The 20,943-nt window shown below is 44.2% G+C and overlaps 1 protein-coding gene across 23 annotated transcripts in view; it reads right to left on the bottom strand.

Moving 5' to 3' along the window:
* The window catches only part of PTK2 (protein tyrosine kinase 2), a 1,447,287-nt gene that overhangs the window by 940,164 nt on the left and 486,180 nt on the right, over positions 1 to 20,943 (bottom strand). For all 23 annotated transcript variants that reach the window (XM_029592091.1, XM_029592099.1, XM_029592089.1 and 20 more), the window contains 2 exons: positions 19,440 to 19,580; positions 8,851 to 8,928 (listed from right to left, as the gene is read on the bottom strand). In XM_029592091.1, coding sequence (XP_029447951.1) covers positions 8,851 to 8,928; positions 19,440 to 19,580 — 219 coding nt within the window. The remainder of the gene's footprint in view (positions 1 to 8,850; positions 8,929 to 19,439; positions 19,581 to 20,943) is intronic.

Raw genomic sequence — 20,943 nt, forward strand, 5'->3', positions numbered from 1 at the left:
CCGCAATTCGGTTGGTAGGCCGGGGAAATCGTAGTGAGGTGACAGGAACCGACTGAAAAACAGGGCATAGTACTCACCGAGCATCGATTAAAAGTACACGAAGGGAGACCCGCACAGGGAAAAAGTGTTTGTGAAGTAAATTGTGAGAATTTCTCACAGAGCTCCTAACCGCTATGCTTACTGCAGAGCGGAAAAAAGAAGACTGAGGGGAGACACCTGTGGTCACAGGGATAATTGCAGGCTGAGCATGCTCAGTGCACTCAGTGTGCCTTCAGTCAAACCTTTATAGAAACTTTGACAGAAAAGTTTTCCGTAGCAGGGCTCCATCCACTGACGTCACCCATATGTGAGGACTACCATCCTGCTTGTCCTGTGAGAAAAACACTGTGGGGTACATTTTAAAACCCCTATGCGCCGGCGCGCCTATTTTGCATAGGCCGCCGGCGCGCGCAAAGCCTTGTGACGCGCTTGTCCCGGGGCTTCGTAAAAGGGGCGGGAGGGGGCATGTCCGGGGGCAGGGGGCAGTTCAGGGCGGGTCCGGGGGCGTGGCGACGGTTCGGGAGCGGGCCAGGAGGGCGGTCCCGAGTCCCCCGGCACAGCGCGCGCAAGTTATGCCTGCTTCAAGCAGGCGTAACTTGCCCAACAAAGGTAGGGGGGGGATTAAGGTAGGGCTGGAGGGCGGGTTAGGTAGGGGAAGGTGGGGGGATGCGGAAGGAAAGTTCCCTCCGAGGCCGCTCTGATTTCGGAGCGGCCTCGGAGGGAACGGAGGCAGGCTGCGCGGCTCAGTGTGCGCAGGCTGCCGATTTTGCACAGCCTTGCACGCGCCGACCCCAGATTTTATAAGATAAGCGTGGTTGCGCGTATCTTATAAAATCTGGTGTACTTTTGTTCGCGCCACCGGCACGAACAAAAGTACGCGCGTGCGTATGTTTTGAAGATAGACCTCTGTGGTTCCCTAAAGGCTAGATGATGGAAATAAAGAAGACTGCATAGGAGTACGTTGATGGTGCAGCGGTTTCTACCCTTAACAGAAGGTATGGAAATTACTAATCTTAACCAATAAACCTTGATGCAACTTCAACAGCAGGGGGGTGGGGGGGTGGGAAGGGGAATTGGATTCAGACAACAACCAACACCAACCCTGACCTTTTATGGTCAGGGGTACTGATATATAGACAGAAAGGAAAAAGCACAGGACTGCTTCTATGGGGAGGTCCACAAGCAATGCATGGCAGATACTACTATAAGTAGCTTGCTGGGCAGACTGGATAGACCATTTTCGTCCTTTTCTGCTCTCATTATATATTACTATATAGCTAAGTTTATGGATTTCTCCAAGAATTTGCCTAAAACTTTTTAAAATCCAACTAGGCTGGCTGCCTTTACCACATCCTCTGGCATTAAATTCCAAAACTTAATTTGTGTTGAATGAAAAATAATTTTGTCTGATTTGTTTTAAATGTGCTACTTTCTTCCTCATGAAGCGTCCCCTAGTTTTTGTATTATTTGAAAGAGTAAATAACCAATGTACATTTACCCATTCTAGTCCTCTCATGATTTTATAGACTTCTTTCATATCCCCCAAGACATCTCTTCTTCAAACTGAACAGCCCTAATCTCTTTAGCCCTTCCTCATAGGGGAGCTGTTCCATCCCCTTTACCATCCCCTTTACCATTTTGGTCTCTGTACCTTTTCCAGTTCAGCTATATCTTTTTTGAGATGTGGCAACAGAATTGAACACAGTACTCTAGGCACTGTCTCATTCTCCATTTTACTCTCCATTCCTTTCCTAATAATTCCTCACAATGTTTGCATTTTTTGACCACTGCCATACATTTAGACAAGGATTTCAAACTATTGTCACTATGACACCTAGATCCTTTTCCTGGGGTGTAAATCCCAAAACGGACCCTAACATTTGAGCATCACATTGCAAATGGCCACATTAAATTTCAACTGCCATTTCAAAGTCTAATCTCCCAGTCTCTCAAGGCCTTACTGCAATTTCTCACAATTTGCTTGCAATTTCACTACTCAGAATAAATTTGCAGATGACATAAAATTATCATTTGACACATACCTTTTTACAAATCGTTTGTAAATATATTAAAAAACACCATTCCCATTACAGATCCCCGAGACACTTCATTGTATGCTTTTCTCCATGAAGTAAACTGACCATTTAGTCCTACTCTTATTTCCAATCTTAACTAGTTTTTGATCCACAACAGGGCATTGCCTCCTATCCCATGACTTTTTATTTTTCTCGAGTCTCTCATGAGGGGCTTTGTCAAAAGCCTTCTAATATTCCAAATACATTATATCCATTCAATCATCATTATCCATGTGTTTATTAATCCCTTTCACAATAATGTAACAGGTTGGTGAGGCAACATTTCCCTTGTATATATTAATGCTGGCTATTTTTCATTAAACCATGCCTTTCAAAATGTTCTGTGATTTTATTTTTTAGAATAGTTTATACAATTATTTTTTTTACTAGCGCTGAAGTCAAGCTCACTGGTCTATAGTTTCCAGTATCACCCCTGGAGCCACTTTTAAAGACTGGTATCACATTGACCACTCTCCCATCTTTAACAACAATAGACATTTTTAATGATAGGTTACAAATTATCAGTAATAGGTCTGAAATTTCATTTTTGAGTTCTCTCAGAACTCTGGGGTATAAACCATCCAGTCCAGGTGATTTGCTACTCTTTAGTTTGTCAATCTGCCTTATTACATCTTCCTGCTTCACCATGATTTGCTTCAGTTCTTCTAAATTACTACCATTAAATATAGTTTCTGGCACAGGTATCTCCCCAACATCCTCTTCAGTAAACACCAAAGCAAAGAATTCATTTAGTCTTTCCCCTATGGCCTTGTCTTCCCTAAATGTCCCCCCTTTAGACCCTCAATCATCTAATGGTCCAATCGACTTCCTTACAGGCTTCCTACTTCATATATATTTTTAAAAGGTTTTATGAGTTTTTGCTTCTATGGACAGCTTCTTTTCAAATTATCTTTTTGCTTGCCATAATAATGTTTTACATCTAATTTGCCAATGCTTATGCTTTTCCCTATTTGCTTCATTTGGATCCCTTTTACAATTTTTGAAAGAAGTTCATTTTAACTAAAATAGTCTCTTTCACCTCACCTTTTAACCATGCCAGCAGTTCTTTCATCTTCTTTCCACATTTTCTAATGCATGGACTATATCTGGTCTTGGCTTCCAATAAGGTATTTTTAAGCATGTCCATGCCTGATGTAAACTCTAACTTTGTAGCTGCACCTTTTAGTTTGTTTCCTATTTTCCTCCTTTTATCAAAGTATCCCTTTTGAAAGTTAAATGCTAGAGCAGTAGATTTACTTAATATCCTCCCTCCAGTCATTAAATTAAATCTGATCACATTAAGATCACTGTTGCCCTAGCCCACTACCATCATCTCTTGCGCCAAATTCTACATTCCACTGAGAATTAGGTCTAAAATGGTTCCTTCTCTTGTTTGTTTCCATACCAGTTGTTCCATGAAGCAGTCATTTATTTCATCTAAAACCTTTACCTCCCTAGCATGTACTGATGTGACATTTACGCATTCAGTAGTGGGTAACTGAAATCTCTCATTATTACTGTGCTGCCAAATTTGTTAGCTTCCCTAATTTACATTAGGTTTGACAGGCCTAAGTGCACTTTAAACATGAAAATGGGCTTTTGATGAACGCTAAAATATATGCCAGAGGTTCCTAAACCTGTTCTGGGGAACAACCAGCCAGTCAGAATTTCAGGATATTCACAACGAATATGCACAAAATAAAATTTGAATGCTTTGGAGGCAGTGCATGCTATCTCGTGCATATTCGTTGTGAATATCGTGAAAATCTGACTAGGTGGGGGTCCTCCAGAAAGGGTTGAGAACCATAATATATGATTTTTTTATGCATCTACATTCTTTTGCAAAGTACCCCCTTCTCTGGGTTGAATTTAGATAACCCAGAGAAAAGATTCTTATTAAGAGACTGATCCAGTAAATAAATAGAACTAAGATATACATTTGGAATTTGTAGTTTTCTATACATTACAACTGTGAATATATAGCACATTTTCCCACACCACCAAAGAGGACCACACCACCATATGGAGAAAAAAGTAACAACTAAAATAATAATAAAAAACAATAGAGAAACTAGTGGTTTCTATAAGGAGTAATATGACTGCTGCTTTAAAATAGAAATATAGGGGAGAAGCAAAATGTTTGCAATGAAGCTACTTCTTTTCTCCGTGTGTTGAATTTCCTGATTTGTATTCAAGTATATATAATGCCACATACCAAGAGGAAGGCAAAGTTAAAGCCTTCCTCTGGTATTTCAACTGCAGAGCTGGGCCAGAGGAGTGTAACAGAGTGGCTGGGTTCCCCCCAGATAACCCCTGTAGAGGAGACCGCTGTAGGAGTGGATTCGGAGCGGAATACACCCCTCATGGTCCAAGAGACCTCATTAAGTCCGGGGGCACCGGTAACATCTCCACCACCTGGTAAAAAAGGGGTTTTCCCCGAAGAAAGGCCAGGAACATCCCAAGAAGTTGCGAGTAGTCTGTAGAAATTAGGAGAGGATCAGAGGGAGACTAAAGAATAAACATCTTATGAGCCTGGTTTTCAGGCAGCACTTGAAACATCTGAGTTGGGAGATATTGGCAGTTTCCCCCTGACCCCTAAGGAAGAAAGCACACTGAAGATAGAGAAATTGGGATCAAATAAGCAGCAGGTTAGTGGCATAATTACTAAACTTAAGGCCACTAGAACTGTGATATTGAAACCAGTTAATATTAGAGATGTGAATCGTGTCCTCGATCGTCTTAACGATCGATTTCGGCTGGGAGGGAGAGGGAATCGTATTGTTGCCGTTTGGGTGTGTAAACTATCGTGAAAAATCGTTAAAATCGTGAGCCGGCACACTAAACCCCCCTAAAACCCACCCCGACCCTTTAAATTAAATCCCCCACCCTCCCGAACCCCCCCCCCAAATGCTTTAAATTACCTGGGGATCCGGCGGTGGTCCAGAACGGCGGCGGTCTGGAACGGCCCCCTCAATAGAATCGTGTTGTCTTCAGCCGGCGCCATTTTTCAAAATGGCTGCCGCAAAATGGCGGCGGCCATAGACAAAAACGATTTGACGGAGGAGGTCGTTCCGGACCCCCGCTGGACTTTTGGCAAGTCTTGTGGGGGTCAGGAGGCCCCCCCAAGCTGGCCAAAAGTTTCCTGGGAGTCCAGCGGGGTTCCGGGAGCGATTTCTTGCCGCGAATCGTTTTCGTACGGAAAATGGCGCCGGCAGGAGATCGACTGCAGGAGGTCGTTCAGCGGGGGTTCCGGACCGCCGCTGAACGACCTCCTGCACTCGATCTCCTGCCGGCGCCATTTTCCGTACGAAAACGATTCGTACTACCCCCATTCCTACTACCCCCATTCCTACTACCCCCATTCCTACTACCCCCACTCCCTCAAACAACACCACCTTCACCTTCAGGAAACCCTGCTCTGGAGATGAACTGGCTCTTGCCATTTCCAACACATCCACTAGCCTTGACTGCTCCAGTCCAGAGACTGCCATCAAATCCTGGCTCAGCATGACTCTTGAAATTGCTGACAAACTATGCCCCATCTCCAGACGTAACATTACCCAACCCACAAAAAATCATCAACCCTGGTACACGACTGAACTAAGATCCCTAAAGAATACCCTCAGGCAGCGTGAGAGAAACTGGCGTAAAGCCCCCTCACCCCAACTCGCCTCAAGTTTCAAAACTACCCTTCACCAATATAGAATAACCACCCTCAAAACAAAGACTACTTTTCAGCTAAGATCCACCAATACATGTACAACCCGAAAGCCCTTTTCAATTATGTTGCCAACCTCACCAAATCCTCTCAGCCCACTATCCCTGAGAATGATGCCTCCACTAAGAGCGAAGAAATCGCCCAGTATTTCCTCACAAAAATCACCAACATCCTCCGCAGATTTCAACACCCTTCTCCATCCACCTCCCCTTCCTCCTCCCTCCAACCTTCCCCCACTTCACCCACCCTCCAAACCCTTGACCTGACTTCCGCTAAAGAAGTGGAATCTATTCTCAGAAAACTTAAACCAGCTTCCCACCCTTCAGACACCATTCCCACAAAATCCCTCCTCTCCATCCCGAACACTATATCCAAACCCATCGCAGACATCATAAACTCCTCCCTCTCTTCAGGCTCTGTCCCAGATGCTCTTAAACAAGCTATTGTCAAGCCCCTCCTAAAAAAAAACCAACACTAGACCCTAAAGACCCCGCTAACTTCCGCCCTATCTCTAACCTGCCCTTCCTATCCAAAATTATGGAAAAGATTGTAAACATCCAACTTACAGAATATCTAGAAAGCAACAACATTCTGCATCCAGCCCAATACGGCTTCCGTAAATACCTCAATACAGAAACCCTCCTGCTCTCCCTCACGGACCACTTACTCATAGGCATGGACCGAGGCAACTGTTACCTCCTCGCCCTACTCGACATCTCAGCTGCCTTTGATACCATCAACCATAACCTCCTCATCAACCGGCTATCCGAAATAGGCATCTCAGGCCTAGCCCTACTATGGTTTAAATCCTACTTATCTAACAGAAAGTTCTCCGTCAAGATAGGAAACGCCAACTCCACACTCTATCCCTTGTCTCAAGGTGTCCCACAAGGCTCCTCCCTCTCCTCCACCCTTTTCAACATTTATCTCACACCTCTATGTCAGCTCCTCACAGACCTCGGCCTCAAATTCTACCTCTATGCAGATGACGTTCAAATCGTCATTCCCATTCACAACTCTCTCTCAGATGCCCTTGCCTTCTGGAACACATGTCTTGCCAACATCAATGACTTCCTCACCAACATCCACCTTGCTCTAAACTCCTCCAAAACAGAGCTGCTCCTTATCTCTCCTCACCTCCCTCCCAAACCACCGATCTCCAACGATCCAGCTTTCAACGTCATAACACCCCAACCCACAGTAAGAGACCTTGGGGTTATCATAGATCAACAACTCAATCTCAAAAAACAGATCAACTCCATCCTCAAAGAAGGTTTCTTCAAGCTTCACATCCTGAAGAAACTCAGACCCCTCCTCCACTATCATGACTTCCGCACCGTCGTCCAAGCCACCCTTTCCTCAAAGCTGGACTACTGTAATGCCCTCTTCCTTGGCCTACCCTCCTCCACCACCAAGCCCTTACAAATGCTCCAGAATGCCATCGCCAGGGTCATCACCAACTCAAGGAAAGCTGATCACATTACCCCAATACTCAAAGAACTCCACTGGCTCCCCATCGCATCCCGAATTCTCTTCAAAATTCTAACCATAGTGCACAAGTCCATCCACTCGCACAATTCCAATTGGTTGGATGAACCCTTTCGTCCTATACGCACTGAACGACCCACTCGCACTGTCAACAAAGGCACCCTCTCCATTCCCCCTTTGAAAAAAGCCCACCTCTCCTCTACTAGGGACCGTGCACTATCCATTGCAGGCCCTAAACAATGGAACACCCTCCCTACCACTCTCAGGCTAGAGCCATGTTACGCCAAGTTCAGAAAAAAAACTTAAAACATGGCTCTTCCGACAAGCCTACCCTGATTAAGTACACCGACTTCTGCAAGTATCTTGCCTACGCCTTGTATATTCCTGTAAATAGTCCGTTGCAGTTTTTATTTATTGCTTTAATTCCTCCACCTCCTGCTCTTTGTATACTCCTCCTTGTTCGCCCTCCCTGTTCATTGTAATTTCTACCTTTAAAGTTACATTGTAAACCGGTATGATGTATGCATACTAATACCGGTATATAAAAGTTTTTAAATAAATAAATAAATAAAGAAAATGTTATGAAATTCTTTTTTTGTAGCAGGATGAATATGTTCTATGGGCAGAGAGTCTGGATATATCCAGACCTTGTTAGGAGCACTCAGCTCCGTAGAAAAAAATGTTTGGCCTTAAGGAAAGAGGTGGTTGATAAGGGTGGCTATTTTCTACTAAAATTTACTTGTAGATGTGCTGTTAAGTATAAAGGGATAAACTATTTATTTACAGACATGGAACATCTTAAGAACCTTGTTGGGAGCGAAATTCCGGCTATTTAGTAGATATAGAGGGAATAAGTTGCATTTTGCCTTTATAGAATTTATGTGAAGAATGTTTATCGCTCATGATTTGAAGCTTCTCTTAAAATTTCCTTTAACTATGGAGATGAATATGAATATAAAATTATGTTGTTCTGAAAAGATTATATTCCTGATTTTCAAATTATAGATAAATCATATATCATGCTCTGTAATTACTAATGGCAAGATTTGCTTGTAATTGTTTTTGAAAATTCAATAAATAAAAATTAAAAAAAAAAAAAAAAGAAAGAAAGATAGGAAGGGCAGTAGTCTATCTCCTTAAAGAGTTTTCTCTAAAAAGTTGGCAAATATGCAAAACAGGAACTTTTTACACCTGAATGGAAGGTGTAAATTATGTACAGAGACTCAAAATGAAATGTGTATACTTTCCTTCCCCTACTTAACTGGACCTCCTTTCTGTGCAGGGAACAATATGTAAGCTTTTTCACAGCATTCATAGTTCGCCTGCATACACAGGGGCCAAAAATCAAACCACATTCTTATATAGCTTAATCATTGTGAAAAAATATTTCCCTCTATGCAACTTTCTACTTTTCCTAACTACAGAATAAGCATAACTACAGAATAAGCATAACTACAGAATAAGCATAACTGTTATGGCAGTTACAACACAGGACTGGGAAAGCCAATTGAGAAGACGACAGATACTTACATTAGAGCCCTTGTCAGTAAGGTAGCTGATTCCTTCTTCTGGGCCAATTGCTAGCTCCACAGAAATAATCCAGCTTGACTTTTTATATATAAAGTTGGGAGAAAAAAAGTAAGAAGAAAATGGAAAAAATAATATGGAAAATAGATTTAGCATGAATCAAAATGAATTTCAGGTAAAGCAGAGTTGCTTACCTATAACAGAAGTTCTCCCAGGACAGCAGGATGTAGTCCTCACATATGGGTGACGTCATCAGGCGGAGCCCTATTACGGAACACTTTTGTCAAAGTTTCTAGAAATTTTGACTGGCACACTGAGCATGCCAGCATCCCATGATCCCTGTGTCCACAGGGGTGTCCCTTCAGACTCGTTTGTAGCAAAAAGAACGAGCGAAAAAATAAAATAATAAACGTAAGCGGATTTAACTCCGCAGGTGGGTTTCAGGAGGACTACATCCTGCTGTCTTGGGAGAACACCTGTTACAGGTAAGCAATTCTGCTTTCTCCCAGGATAAGCAGGATGGTAGTCCTCACATATGGGTGATTAGCAAGCTACAAGCTGACTCATATTACAAAAGGCCAATAGCAGACAACTCGTGCAGCAGGCACAATAATTGGGGGTGCTATTGACAATGATGACAATATTTATTTATTTATTTATTTAGGGCTTTTTCATACCGACATTCATGATACCAATCATATCATGTCGGTTTACAAGAAACAATGGTGCAATAACATGAACATCAACATGAACAATAGGCGAAGAGAGAGCAAAGTGAGCAAAAGTTACAATAAAACAGGGGTACTTGAACTGGGAGGAGGAAGAGCCAGAGGCATGGCTAACTCAGAAAATATCAGGTCATTTACTCAGGACTATAATAATAACATGTACTCAGGACTCAATACTATCAAATATATAAATAATACCATATAATCAGGGCTGTAGTGATATCATATGTTCTTGACTAAATAGTATCTGTTCATAAAGCTCAGAACTAATTAATATAGAGTCAGAAGCCATGTCAGGGATGGGGTACGTCGACTGGAAGACCATGGCGAGTTATTGTAGTTGGGGCGGTCATAGATCAGGGAAGGCTTGTCGAAATAGCCATGTCTTGAGTTTCTTTCTGAATGTCAGCATGCAAGGTTCTTGTCTAAGGTCTGGGGGCATGGTGTTCCAGATGGCTGGCGCCACAGTTGAGAAGGCTCAATCTTTGGTGGATGAGAGATGTGTGGATTTGGCTGAGGGGGGTGTAGTGAGCCCTTGTATGCTTCTCTGATGGGTCTTGGAAGAGAAGTGCAGCATGAGTGTGTAGTGTATATCGATGGGTGTTCTGTTGTAAATAGCTTTATGGAAGATGGTGAGACACTTGTGTAGAATTCTAAAGTTTACTGGGAGCCAATGCAGGTTTTTCAGGATGGGTGTGATGTGGTCTCTTCTGTTGGAGTTTGTTAGAATTCTAGCGGCCGAATTTTGTAGCATCTGAAGCGGTTTGGTGGAAGAGGCGGGAAGGCCCAGCAGAATGGAATTGCGGTAATCTAATTTGGAGAAAATAATGGTCTGGAATACCGATCTGAAGTCTTGAAAGTACACGATATCACCTCCTATTTCGATTTTCAAATCTTCAATGAGTGTGTTGATATACGAGTGAGATAATCAAATTTACAGATGACACAAAATTGTTCAGAGTAGTTAAATCACAAGCAGATTGTGATAAATTGCAGGAAGACCTTGTGAGACTGGAAAATTGGGCATCCAAATGGCAAATGAAATTTAATGTGGATAAGTGCAAGGTGATGCATATAGGGACAAATAACCCATGCTATAATTACACAATGTTGGGTTCCATATTAGGTGCTACAACCCAAGAAAGAGATCTAGGTGTCATAGTGGATAACACATTGAAATCGTCAGTTCAGTGTGCTGCAGCAGTCAAAAAAAGCAAACAGAATGTTGGGAATTATTAGAAAGGGAATGGTGAATAAAACGGAAAATGTCATAATGCCTCTGTATCGCTCCATGGTGAGACCGCACCTTGAATACTGTGTACAATTCTGGTCGCCGCATCTCAAAAAAGATAGAATTGCGATGGAGAAGGGCTGGGTACTGAGCCACCACAGAAGGGCTACCAAAATGATAAGGGGAATGGACAACTCCCCTATGAGGAAAGACTGAAGAGGTTAGGACTTTTCAGCTTGGAGAAGAGACGACTGAGGGGGGATATGATAGAGGTGTTTAAAATCATGAGAGGTCTAGAACGGGTAGATGTGAATCAGTTATTTACTCTTTCGGATAGTAGAAAGACTAGGGGGCACTCCATGAAGTTAGCATGGGGCACATTTAAAACTAATCGGAGAAAGTTCTTTTTTACTCAGTGTACAATTAAACTCTGGAATTTGTTGCCAGAGGATGTGGTTAGTGCAGTTAGTATAGCTGTGTTTAAAAAAGGATTGGATAAGTTCTTGGAGGAGAAGTCCATTACCTGCTATTAAGTTCACCTAGAGAATAGCCACTCCATTAGCAATGGTAATATGGAATAGTTGTTTGGGTACTTGCCAGGTTCTTGTGGCTTGGATTGGCCACTGTTGGAAGCAGGATGCTGGGCTTGATGGACCCTTGGTCTGACCCAGTATGGCATTTTCTTATGTTCTTATGTTCTTAAGTTGGTAATCCAATGTTTCCTGGTCGTTTGAGTAGTCCAGCATAGTCCAATGTTTCCTGGTCGTTGGTGTAGTCCAGCTCCTTTTAGCTAAAATGGTGACCGTCAAGACGGCATTGAAACTTTGGTAAAACGCTGGACTACACCAACAACCAGGAATCATTGGATTACCCCCTGATGAAGGATCTGTGATCCGAAACAGGGCCTTTTTGGGATATGGACATAACATACAGATAAGTTTGGGAGTTGAAGTATCGTTATTAGCCTTTGGCAAATATTTGAAGATATAGTCGACATTTATGGATGAGTTCGGCTTCTTTGCAACAAGGGTTTGAACCATAGTTTAAGGCAGTGAACGGCTATTGCCATAATCATAAGATACTTTTGATTCAACACAATAAGCGATTTTATACATCACATTTATATGAATAAAAAGTATATTTTAATACATTTCACGTTAAAATACAAATATACAAAAAATATTGGCAGGAGGAGGTCAGTTTATGATTAGAATTACGTACACCATTTGATGTGGTGATATATGAAATTATATGAAACCTTCCTCTTCTTTACTTAAGTTTTCTTTATTTTTTTAAAAATTTTTCTCTTGCTTAAATTGGATTCATATAGATATATCAATGATTTGATACACTTGTACGATTTGATTAGTATCAACACACTCATTGAAGATTTGAAAATCGAAATAGGAGGTGATATCGTGTACTTTCAAGACTTCAGATCGGTATTCCAGACCATTATTTTCTCCAAATTAGATTACCGCAATTCCATTCTGCTGGGCCTTCCCGCCTCTTCCACCAAACCGCTTCAGATGCTACAAAATTCGGCCGCTAGAATTCTAACAAACTCCAACAGAAGAGACCACATCACACCCATCCTGAAAAACCTGCATTGGCTCCCAGTAAACTTTAGAATTCTACACAAGTGTCTCACCATCTTCCATAAAGCTATTTACAACAGAACACCCATCGATATACACTACACACTCATGCTGCACTTCATGTCAGTGGGGAACGCCTCGGTGCCTCGGGTGCAGAGGAGCATGGAGACTCTTGTACCCAGGCCCGCTTTGCAACTGGCAAAATGGACATTGATGCTGGTACGGTATCAGTGCCTGCACTGAACACAGAACCAAGTCTGTGCCGGCGACGATGTTTCCCTCGGTGGTCGCCCCGGTCATTCTCCAGCACAGAGGAAACTGCCACCAATGTCCAGAAAGACGATGGTGACGAATGGTTACCATGGCAGTAACAATGTTTCCCTCGGTGCTTGGCCCAGTCATTCTCCAGCTCTGAGAAAGATGCCACCGATGTCATGGATTGTGTCTGTGAAGGACGGTCACCATGCCGGTGATGATGATTCCCACAGTGCTCGGCCTGGTCATTCTCCAACACAGAGGAAGATGCCCTTGCTGTCCCGGATGGTATTGGTGACGAACAGCCACCGTGCCTCTATTGCTCCTGGCACTTTGTCGCCCAAGGATTACACAGGGCTCTGGTTTAGAACCTGAAGTATAGAGCATTTTCTTTAGTCAAAGGCATCGACGGGGGCATCAATAGTATCGATGGGGGCATCGACGGCGGCCCTGTCACCAACGGGAACCGTGGACGTCCCAATCCCTCTAGCCCCCGATGGACCCGGTGGAAGATCGCAGCAAGGACACTCACGGGCATCGTGGGGCAGACTGAGGGTGATAGACATAGGGGAAAAAGAGGGCAGCAATTCAGTTGGTAACCCGGGGAAACCGATAGTGAGGTGACAGGAACCGACCAGAAAACAGGGCATATTATTCACAGAGCGCCGATGAAATGTTCGCGAAGGGAGACCCATGTAGGGAAATTATTTGTGAAGGGAGGAAGAATAGCCTAGTGGTTAGAGCAGTGGGCTACAAACCAGGAGACCAGGGTCTGAGTCCCGCTGTCGCTCCATGTGACCTTGGGCAAGTCACTTTATGCTCCATTGCCTCAGGTACAAACTTAGATCGTAAGCCCTCTGGGGATAGAGAAATACCTACAGTACCTGAATGTAAACCGATATGATATCTCAGATCGGATGTCGGTATATAAAAAATAATAAATAAAGTAAAACTCCAAGTGTTTCCGTGAGGAAAAGTTGTGAGCAAAATCTCACAGAGCTCCTAAACGCGAGGCAAACTGCAGCGCGGAAAAATAGAAACTGAAGGGAGACCCCTGTGGACATAGGGATCATGGCATGCTGATGATGTCACCCATATGTGAGGACTACCATCCTGCTTGTCCTGGGGGAAATATATATATTATATTTGTTACTTTTTCACAACTCCCAGAAGCTACTTAACTATGCGGTGTTATTGAAATAGGGTGGTTTTTTTCCATGGAGTCTGTATATTCAGCAATGCGGAAGCACCAGTAAATTCACCCAGGTATCCTAAAATTAGCTGTATAAATCTATCTGGTTAACTTTTAGAACAGGTATACAGGATGACTAGACTTATCCAGATAGCAAATGTTGCATACCTGTAACAGGTGTTCTCACAGGACAGCAGGATGTTAGTCCTCACATATGGATGACATCAAAGGATGGAGCCCAATCACAGAACACTTCTGTCAAAGTTTCCAGAACTTTGACTGGCACCTACTGGGCATGCCCAGCATGGCACTAACCCTGCAGCCAGCAGGGGTCCCCCTTCAGTCTTGTTAAAGAGCTACAGGTAGTGCCGAAAAATAAAATAAGAAAATGTTACGAACCCAACACCGCAGAGTGGCGGGCGGGTTTCGTGAGGACTAATATCCTGCTGTCCTGTGAGAACACTTGTTACAGGTAAGAAACATTTGCTTTCTCACAGGACAAGCAGGATAGTAGTCTTCACATATGGGTGAGTACAGAGCAGAGGATGTCCGAGCACGCACCAAATGTACGCAGGCATGCAAGGCACTAGGCCTGGGATGAAATTTGGCCAAGGGCATCCTGAACCCTACACCGGGCAGGCGGAAGGGTGTTGGTATGTCACGATGTAAATAGGTTGCGCAAGACAGACTGGCCAAAGATGGAATCCTGTCTTCCGGCTTTGTCTAAGCAATAATGGGCTGTAAAGGTATGACGAGAACTCCAGGTGGCAGCCCTGCAAATGTCAGGAAGCGGCACCGAGCATAAGTGCGCTACTGAAGTCGCCATGGCCCTCACAGAGTGTGCTTTAACACGGTCTTGAAGTGGAATGCCTGCTTGCTGATAGCAAAAGGATATGCAGGCCACCAACCAGGAAGAGAGAGTCTGCTTACCCACAGGCTGCCCCAATTTGATGGAATGGAAAGAGACAAACAATTGAGTGCTTTTCCTGTCGGCAGCTGTACAGTCTAGATAGAATGCTAGAGCCCGTTTACAGTCAAGGGTATGCAGAGCCTGCTCTCCTGGATTGGAATGGAGCCTGGGAAAAAAGGTAGGTAGAATAATGGATTGATTGAGATTAAACTCAGATACTACCTTAGGCAAGAACGTAGGGTGAGTGTGGAGTACTGCCCGGTCCTGCAGAAGTTTAGTGTAAGGTGGGTAGGTAACTAGAGCCTGTAACTCACTAACTCTGCAAGCCGAAGTGATTGCCAAAAGGAAAATCACTTTCCATGTGAGATAGCAAAGGTCACAGGATTGAAGAGGCTCGAATGGTGGTTTCATGAGTCGATCCAAAACTAGGTTGAGGTACCAAGAAGGGCTGGAGGACGCAGAGGAGGCTTGAGATGAAGCAAGCCCTTCAAAAAACGTGTTACAAGGGGTTGTACTGATATAGGAACCTCATCGACACCTTTATGGAAGGCGGCTACCGCACTGACATGCATTCTGATGGAGGAAGTTTTTAGACCTGACTGACAAATGCCAGAGATAGTCCAGAAACTTGGTGATTGGACAGGTAAAGGGGTCAAGGGATTTGTGAAGCAATCAGGACACGGGAAACTGGCTCAGAAAGGTTAAGCAGTTGAAGGATTAACCTTTCAACATCCATGCCTTCAGGGACAAGGCTTGAAGATTGGGGTGGCGTAGGCACCGTCGTTTTGAGTGATTATTTGTTTTATTTATGTATTTATTTATTATTTTTATATACTGGATCTACGAGATCACACTGGTTTACATCCAGGTACTGTAGGTATTTCTCTATCCCCAGAAGGCTTACAATCTGCAGGACTCGAATCCTGGTCTCCTGGTTCATAGTCCACTGCTCTAACCACTAGGCTATTCCTCCTCCCTCCCAAGGGAATGTGCCTGCGAATGGAGAGATTCTGAAGTATTGTAAACCACACTTGGCGTGGCCAATAAGTTGCTATCAGGATCATAGTTCCCTTGTCCTGACGTAATTTCATGAGAGTCTTCGAGAGAAGTGGAAGTGGAGGGAATGCATATAGTAGACCGGTTGCCCATGGCTGATAGTGTTGGCTACGAGTGAGAGCAGAAGTTGTCTACTTTGCGATTTTGAGGTGACGCAAAGAGGTCTATTTGAGGATAACCCCATTTGTGGAAGATCGAGTTCGCTACTGAGGGGTTGAGAGACCACTCGTGCGGTTAAAAAGGTGCAACTTAGCTTGTCTGCCAACACATTGTCCACGCCCGGCAAGTAGGTGGCCCTGAGGTACATCGAGTGGGAGAGGGCCTCCGCCCATATCTGCGCAGCTTCCTGACACAGTAGGGTAGGAGCCCATCCCTCCCTGTTTGTTGATGTACCACATGGCCACCTGGTTGTCCGTCTAGATCAGGATGACTTGATTGGACAGGCGATCCTGAAATACCCTGAGAGCATATCTGATTGCTCGAAGCTCCAGGAAATTTATTTGGTGTTTGGCTTCCTTTGGAGACCAAGATCCTTGTGTCTGCAGATCGGCCACGTGGGCTCCCCAGCCGAGGTTGGAAGCATCGGTGGTGAGAGTTATTTGAGGGTCTGGAGCCTGGAAGGGCAAGCCCTGGAGGAGATTGACCTGATTTCTCTACTAGGCGAGAGACTGAAGGAGTGAGTCAGTTACGTGGACAATGGTCTACAGGGGCTGAATGGATTGAGTCCACTGTGAACTTAGAGTCCACTGCATGACTCTCATGGTCTCGTAGATCGGGTTCTAGATGGTGGCGGGTAGGACTTCTTCGGGCTGAAGAATGACTTCTTAGAGTCCTTCCGAAAAGGCTGCTTTGAAGAATACTCAGAAGGCATCAGAGAGAGCTGTCTCAGGGTCTCATGATGGTCCTTGAGTTCTGCCACCGTTCTTTGAATCTCCTCGCCAAACAGATTGTCTCCTACACAGGTCACGTCGGACAATCTGTCCTGAACTTCAGGGTGAAGGTCGGAAGACTTGAGCCAGGCCCATCATCTTGCCAAAATAGCAGCTGCAGATACCCTGGTAGCAGTGTCAAAGATATCGTAAGATGATCTGATCTCATGCTTGCTTGCCTCAAAACCCTTGTTTACTAGGGTTTGGAGTTGATCTTGAAATTGCTGAGGCAGGGAGTTTAAGTCTTGTATCTGCTTAAATAAGACCCTGTTGTATTGGGTCAAATAGAGCTGATAAGAGGCATTTCTGGAGATGAGCATTGATCCCTGGAAAACACAGCGATCAATGGCATCTAGAAATTTCTATTCCTTGCCTGGGGGAAAGGAAGTGTGAGGTTTTGATCTCCTTGCTCTTTTCTGGGCAGATTCAACAACCACAGATTGGTGATCCAATTGTTTGATCCAAATGAGGTTTGCGAAAGCCTGGAGCTGACTGAACGAGATAGGTCATGTCAGCTTTTCTGTGTACTGGAGCAACCGAGCCAGGATGTTCCCAGTTCTATTTGAGGAGATCTAGAAGAACCTGGTGGATAGGGATGGAGGTTATTTCCTTGGGAGCATCCAGGAATTGTAAGAGCTCCATCATTTGATGCCTGTAATCTTGTTCAGCCTGCAATTGGAAGGGAACCAATTCAGACATTTCCTTCACAAAATTTATGAAGGAAAGGTCCTCAGGAGAACAATTTCTACTTTCAGTAGGTGAAAATGGTGAAGGCAAATCATCGGTGTCTGGTGAAGAATCATCAGTCCAGGTGTCGTAGGGATCAGCAGCTGCTCCTTTAAGAACTAGAGGAGGACAGGGTGGTGGGATACCTGAAGGTCCTGGTCGAGGCTCCGAAGGACTCGAAGGAATAACTGGAGGCACCGGTGCAGGCATCGAGGGTATCGATGGATGGCTCTGTGGTGCCGATGGACGCATCGGCACCGATGGGTGAATCGGTGGCACCGGACGTATCAGCATAGACAGCTGAGGCATCGGCAGAACTACTGAAGGAGGGATTTGGAACAGTGTTTCTGCTCCCGATGACAAAGCAAGCAGGGAGGGCACCGGAGCCATCGGTGACCCGGGATCCATCAGTGGAAAAGCGGCCATAAGCGCTTCCATCCTCGAGAGCAGTGGTGCCAACGCTGCTGGAATCGGGTCAATGGTCTGTTCCGCAATTGGTACCGGTGTCAGAGGAACCTGGAGTCGATGGCCTCCTGAACCATCCGGTCCAGTTCTTCTCGGAGACCTGGAGCAAGCAGCCCTGGCTCCAGAACAGAAGAAGGAGGCAGAGGCATAGCCGGAGGGACTACCGTTAAAGGCGGCATCGTGGCTCCTGATATCCTGTTGGGTGAGGGTTGCCTCGGTGACCCGGTCACCGAAAAGGTCAGTGGCTTTTCTGGATGGAGTTTTTCGACGGCGGCTCAAGACAATGGTGATGTCGATGACTTTACTCCCTCGATGGTCTAAGACTTTCGATGCCGGTGGCGATGTTTATCTCTACGATCCCCTCGGTCCTGAGGGGGAGTAGAGGGTGAGAAAGGCCGAGAAGTCATCGATGCCGGATGGTCACCGGCCAGAGGTTGATGCTGGCGTGAAGTTGATGGTGCCAGTTCTGATGTCGATGCAATGGACGGCATCGGGGTTTGAGGGTGGAAGAGAAGTTCCATCTTCTCCATTATTAGCCTTGCGACCTTTTGGTGTCATAAGGGCACATTTGGTGCAATTTAGGACATCGTGCTCACTTCCGAAAAACATCACACAGACTTTGTGAGGGTCTGTGATGGACATGGTGCGATTACAGTCCGGGCACCGGCGGAACGCCAAGGCCATGAAAAAATTGAGCCGCGGTACCGTCGACTGCCAGTAGGCCGCGAGGGCCAAACTCAACGGTAATCGACGGAAAATGGGTAAAAAACTTACCAGAGCACCGTGGCTTGAAAAAGTTGAAGGAGGGACCCCTGTGGGGTAAATTAAATTTTAGTAATTCCGTGAAGAAAATTCCCATCAGGAATTTCTGCAGAGCTCCTTATCCGCGTGGCTACTGCTGCGCGGAAAAAAGAAGTCTGAAGGAGGACCCCTGCTGGCTGCAGGGTTAGTGGCATGCTGGGCATGTCCAGTAGGTGCCAGTCAAAGTTCTGGAAACTTTGACAGAAGTGTTCCGTGATTGGGCTCCATCCTATGATGTCACTCATATGTGAGGACTACCATCCTGCTTGTCCTGTGAGTAAAGTTATACAGCTAATTCTGAATATCGGACTTAGCTGGATAATTTATTCAACTAATTCTGCACTTCCCAGTTATGCCCTCGCCCCACTCATATCTTAGCCAGCTATTTAGCTGGATAAGCAATTATCCGGTTAAGTGGCGGCCACTGATTCCAAGCACATATTCATCTGCTCCCACTTACCCGAATAAAACAAAACTTATCTGGCTAAGGGGCACTGAAAATGGATCTCACGAGAGTTAAGTACCTTACTACTACTAAATGTTTCATTTTATTCTGAGATAACTACTCAAAGTAATTTTTTATATCCCCCATTGATAAAATTATGAGCCATTTCCATCAAAATCAGAAATAAGCATAAAGTTTAACAGTACAAATTAAAACAGTAGCTTTCATTACTTATTGCTACAGTCCCTATACTTACTCCAAGAGCACATTTGAAGCATTCCTTGTCAAATCTGTAAACAGGAGAAAGAATCTCAAAGAATTTTAAAATACTCTCTTCTCTATTAAGATTAGCGAATTGTCGAAATGTTTGTTGAATCAGTTTTCGTAGTGTTTTGGCCTGTAAAAGAAAACCATTAAAAACATTGTGTAAATAAACCAACTACTATGCAGTATGCTTTGATGAATTCCAAATATATAGTAAACAAAGTTTTAGCTTTCCTTGTAGACAAGCAGGATACATCAGCAATAAAGTGTAAGTGCCTTACTAAGGTTTGTCTTCTACCAATAAAACAAAAGAAGGAACATATATTGTGGGCAAAACCTCTCTTTAGCTTGACCTTTTTCTTTTAAGAAAAGGCAACCTAAATAATAATAAAACCTGGGGGGTATGGAGTGGATTGTATCCCTCAGAGGCCCTAGAAGAGGATAGATTCACCAAACCTTCTCACAAGAGTCAAAATCTAAACCAGTGATGGCCAGCCGGTGTCTGGTGAACCACATGCAGTTCTATGGCGCTCAAACTGTGGCTCGTAAGAGAAATCCCCCCTCTACCATCAATCGTCTCTCCTCTGCCTACTGTATGCTGCGATCTTTCCCCTTCCCTGCAGCCAGTTTATGGGCAGAAGTTGTAAGTTTACATCTTCCATTCAAGAATTGGCTACTGAGGAGGATCAGAGCATTCAGGAACTGCATGCCTTTACGTCCACATCCTCCCCCTTAGAGATAGCCACCGGTGGAGCCCATCCCTTAGTGGATGAAAAATGAGATCTGGCTGAGCCACCATGGAGCCCATCTCATTGCAGCCGAAGATGAGATTCAACTGGGCTGCCACAGAGCCCATCCCATAGCAGCTGAAGCTGCTGCCCAGGCTGCTGCAAAGCCTATCCATCTAGTTAGCCCATCCTGCAGCGACCAAAGAAGATTCACAACAAGCTGCCTTGGAAGAGGAATGGTAGGCCGCCATAGAGCTAATTCCATGGCGGCTAAACACGAGACCCTGAAAGAGAGTGCGTTTGCCTGTCTGCATCTGTTTGAGAGAGAGAGAAGGGAAAGAGAGGATAAAGTTTCTGTGGGTCCCCTTTCCCAAATCTACAAAAATCTCAGGATGACTGGAAATCTAAAGTTCCCAGGTATGGAGAGTGGGAGATTTTTTAATCCTATTAGCTTTATTTTTAGATTATTCATTATGTCTGCTGTTTGGAAAAAAAAAAATAAAACTAATTTATACACTTTTTAATAATCAGATGCTCTGTTTATCAGCTATTTTGAAATATTTATTCTTTTAATTAGTATGGTTTAACTATTATTGTTTTAAATTTCTTGATTTTAATGTTTTGTTTTATGATGAATGGTGGCAATTCGTTTTTTCCATTGTTGCACTACATAATACAGCCAGGTTTGTTGTCTCCAGTTTAGTTTTTATCACAAGTATTTCTACTTTATAGTCTCTTTTTTTGATCTCTATTTGGTAAGGATATGTC

This window comes from Rhinatrema bivittatum, chromosome 2 (genome assembly GCF_901001135.1).
Source record: "Rhinatrema bivittatum chromosome 2, aRhiBiv1.1, whole genome shotgun sequence".
Classification (NCBI taxonomy): Eukaryota; Metazoa; Chordata; class Amphibia; order Gymnophiona; family Rhinatrematidae; genus Rhinatrema; species Rhinatrema bivittatum.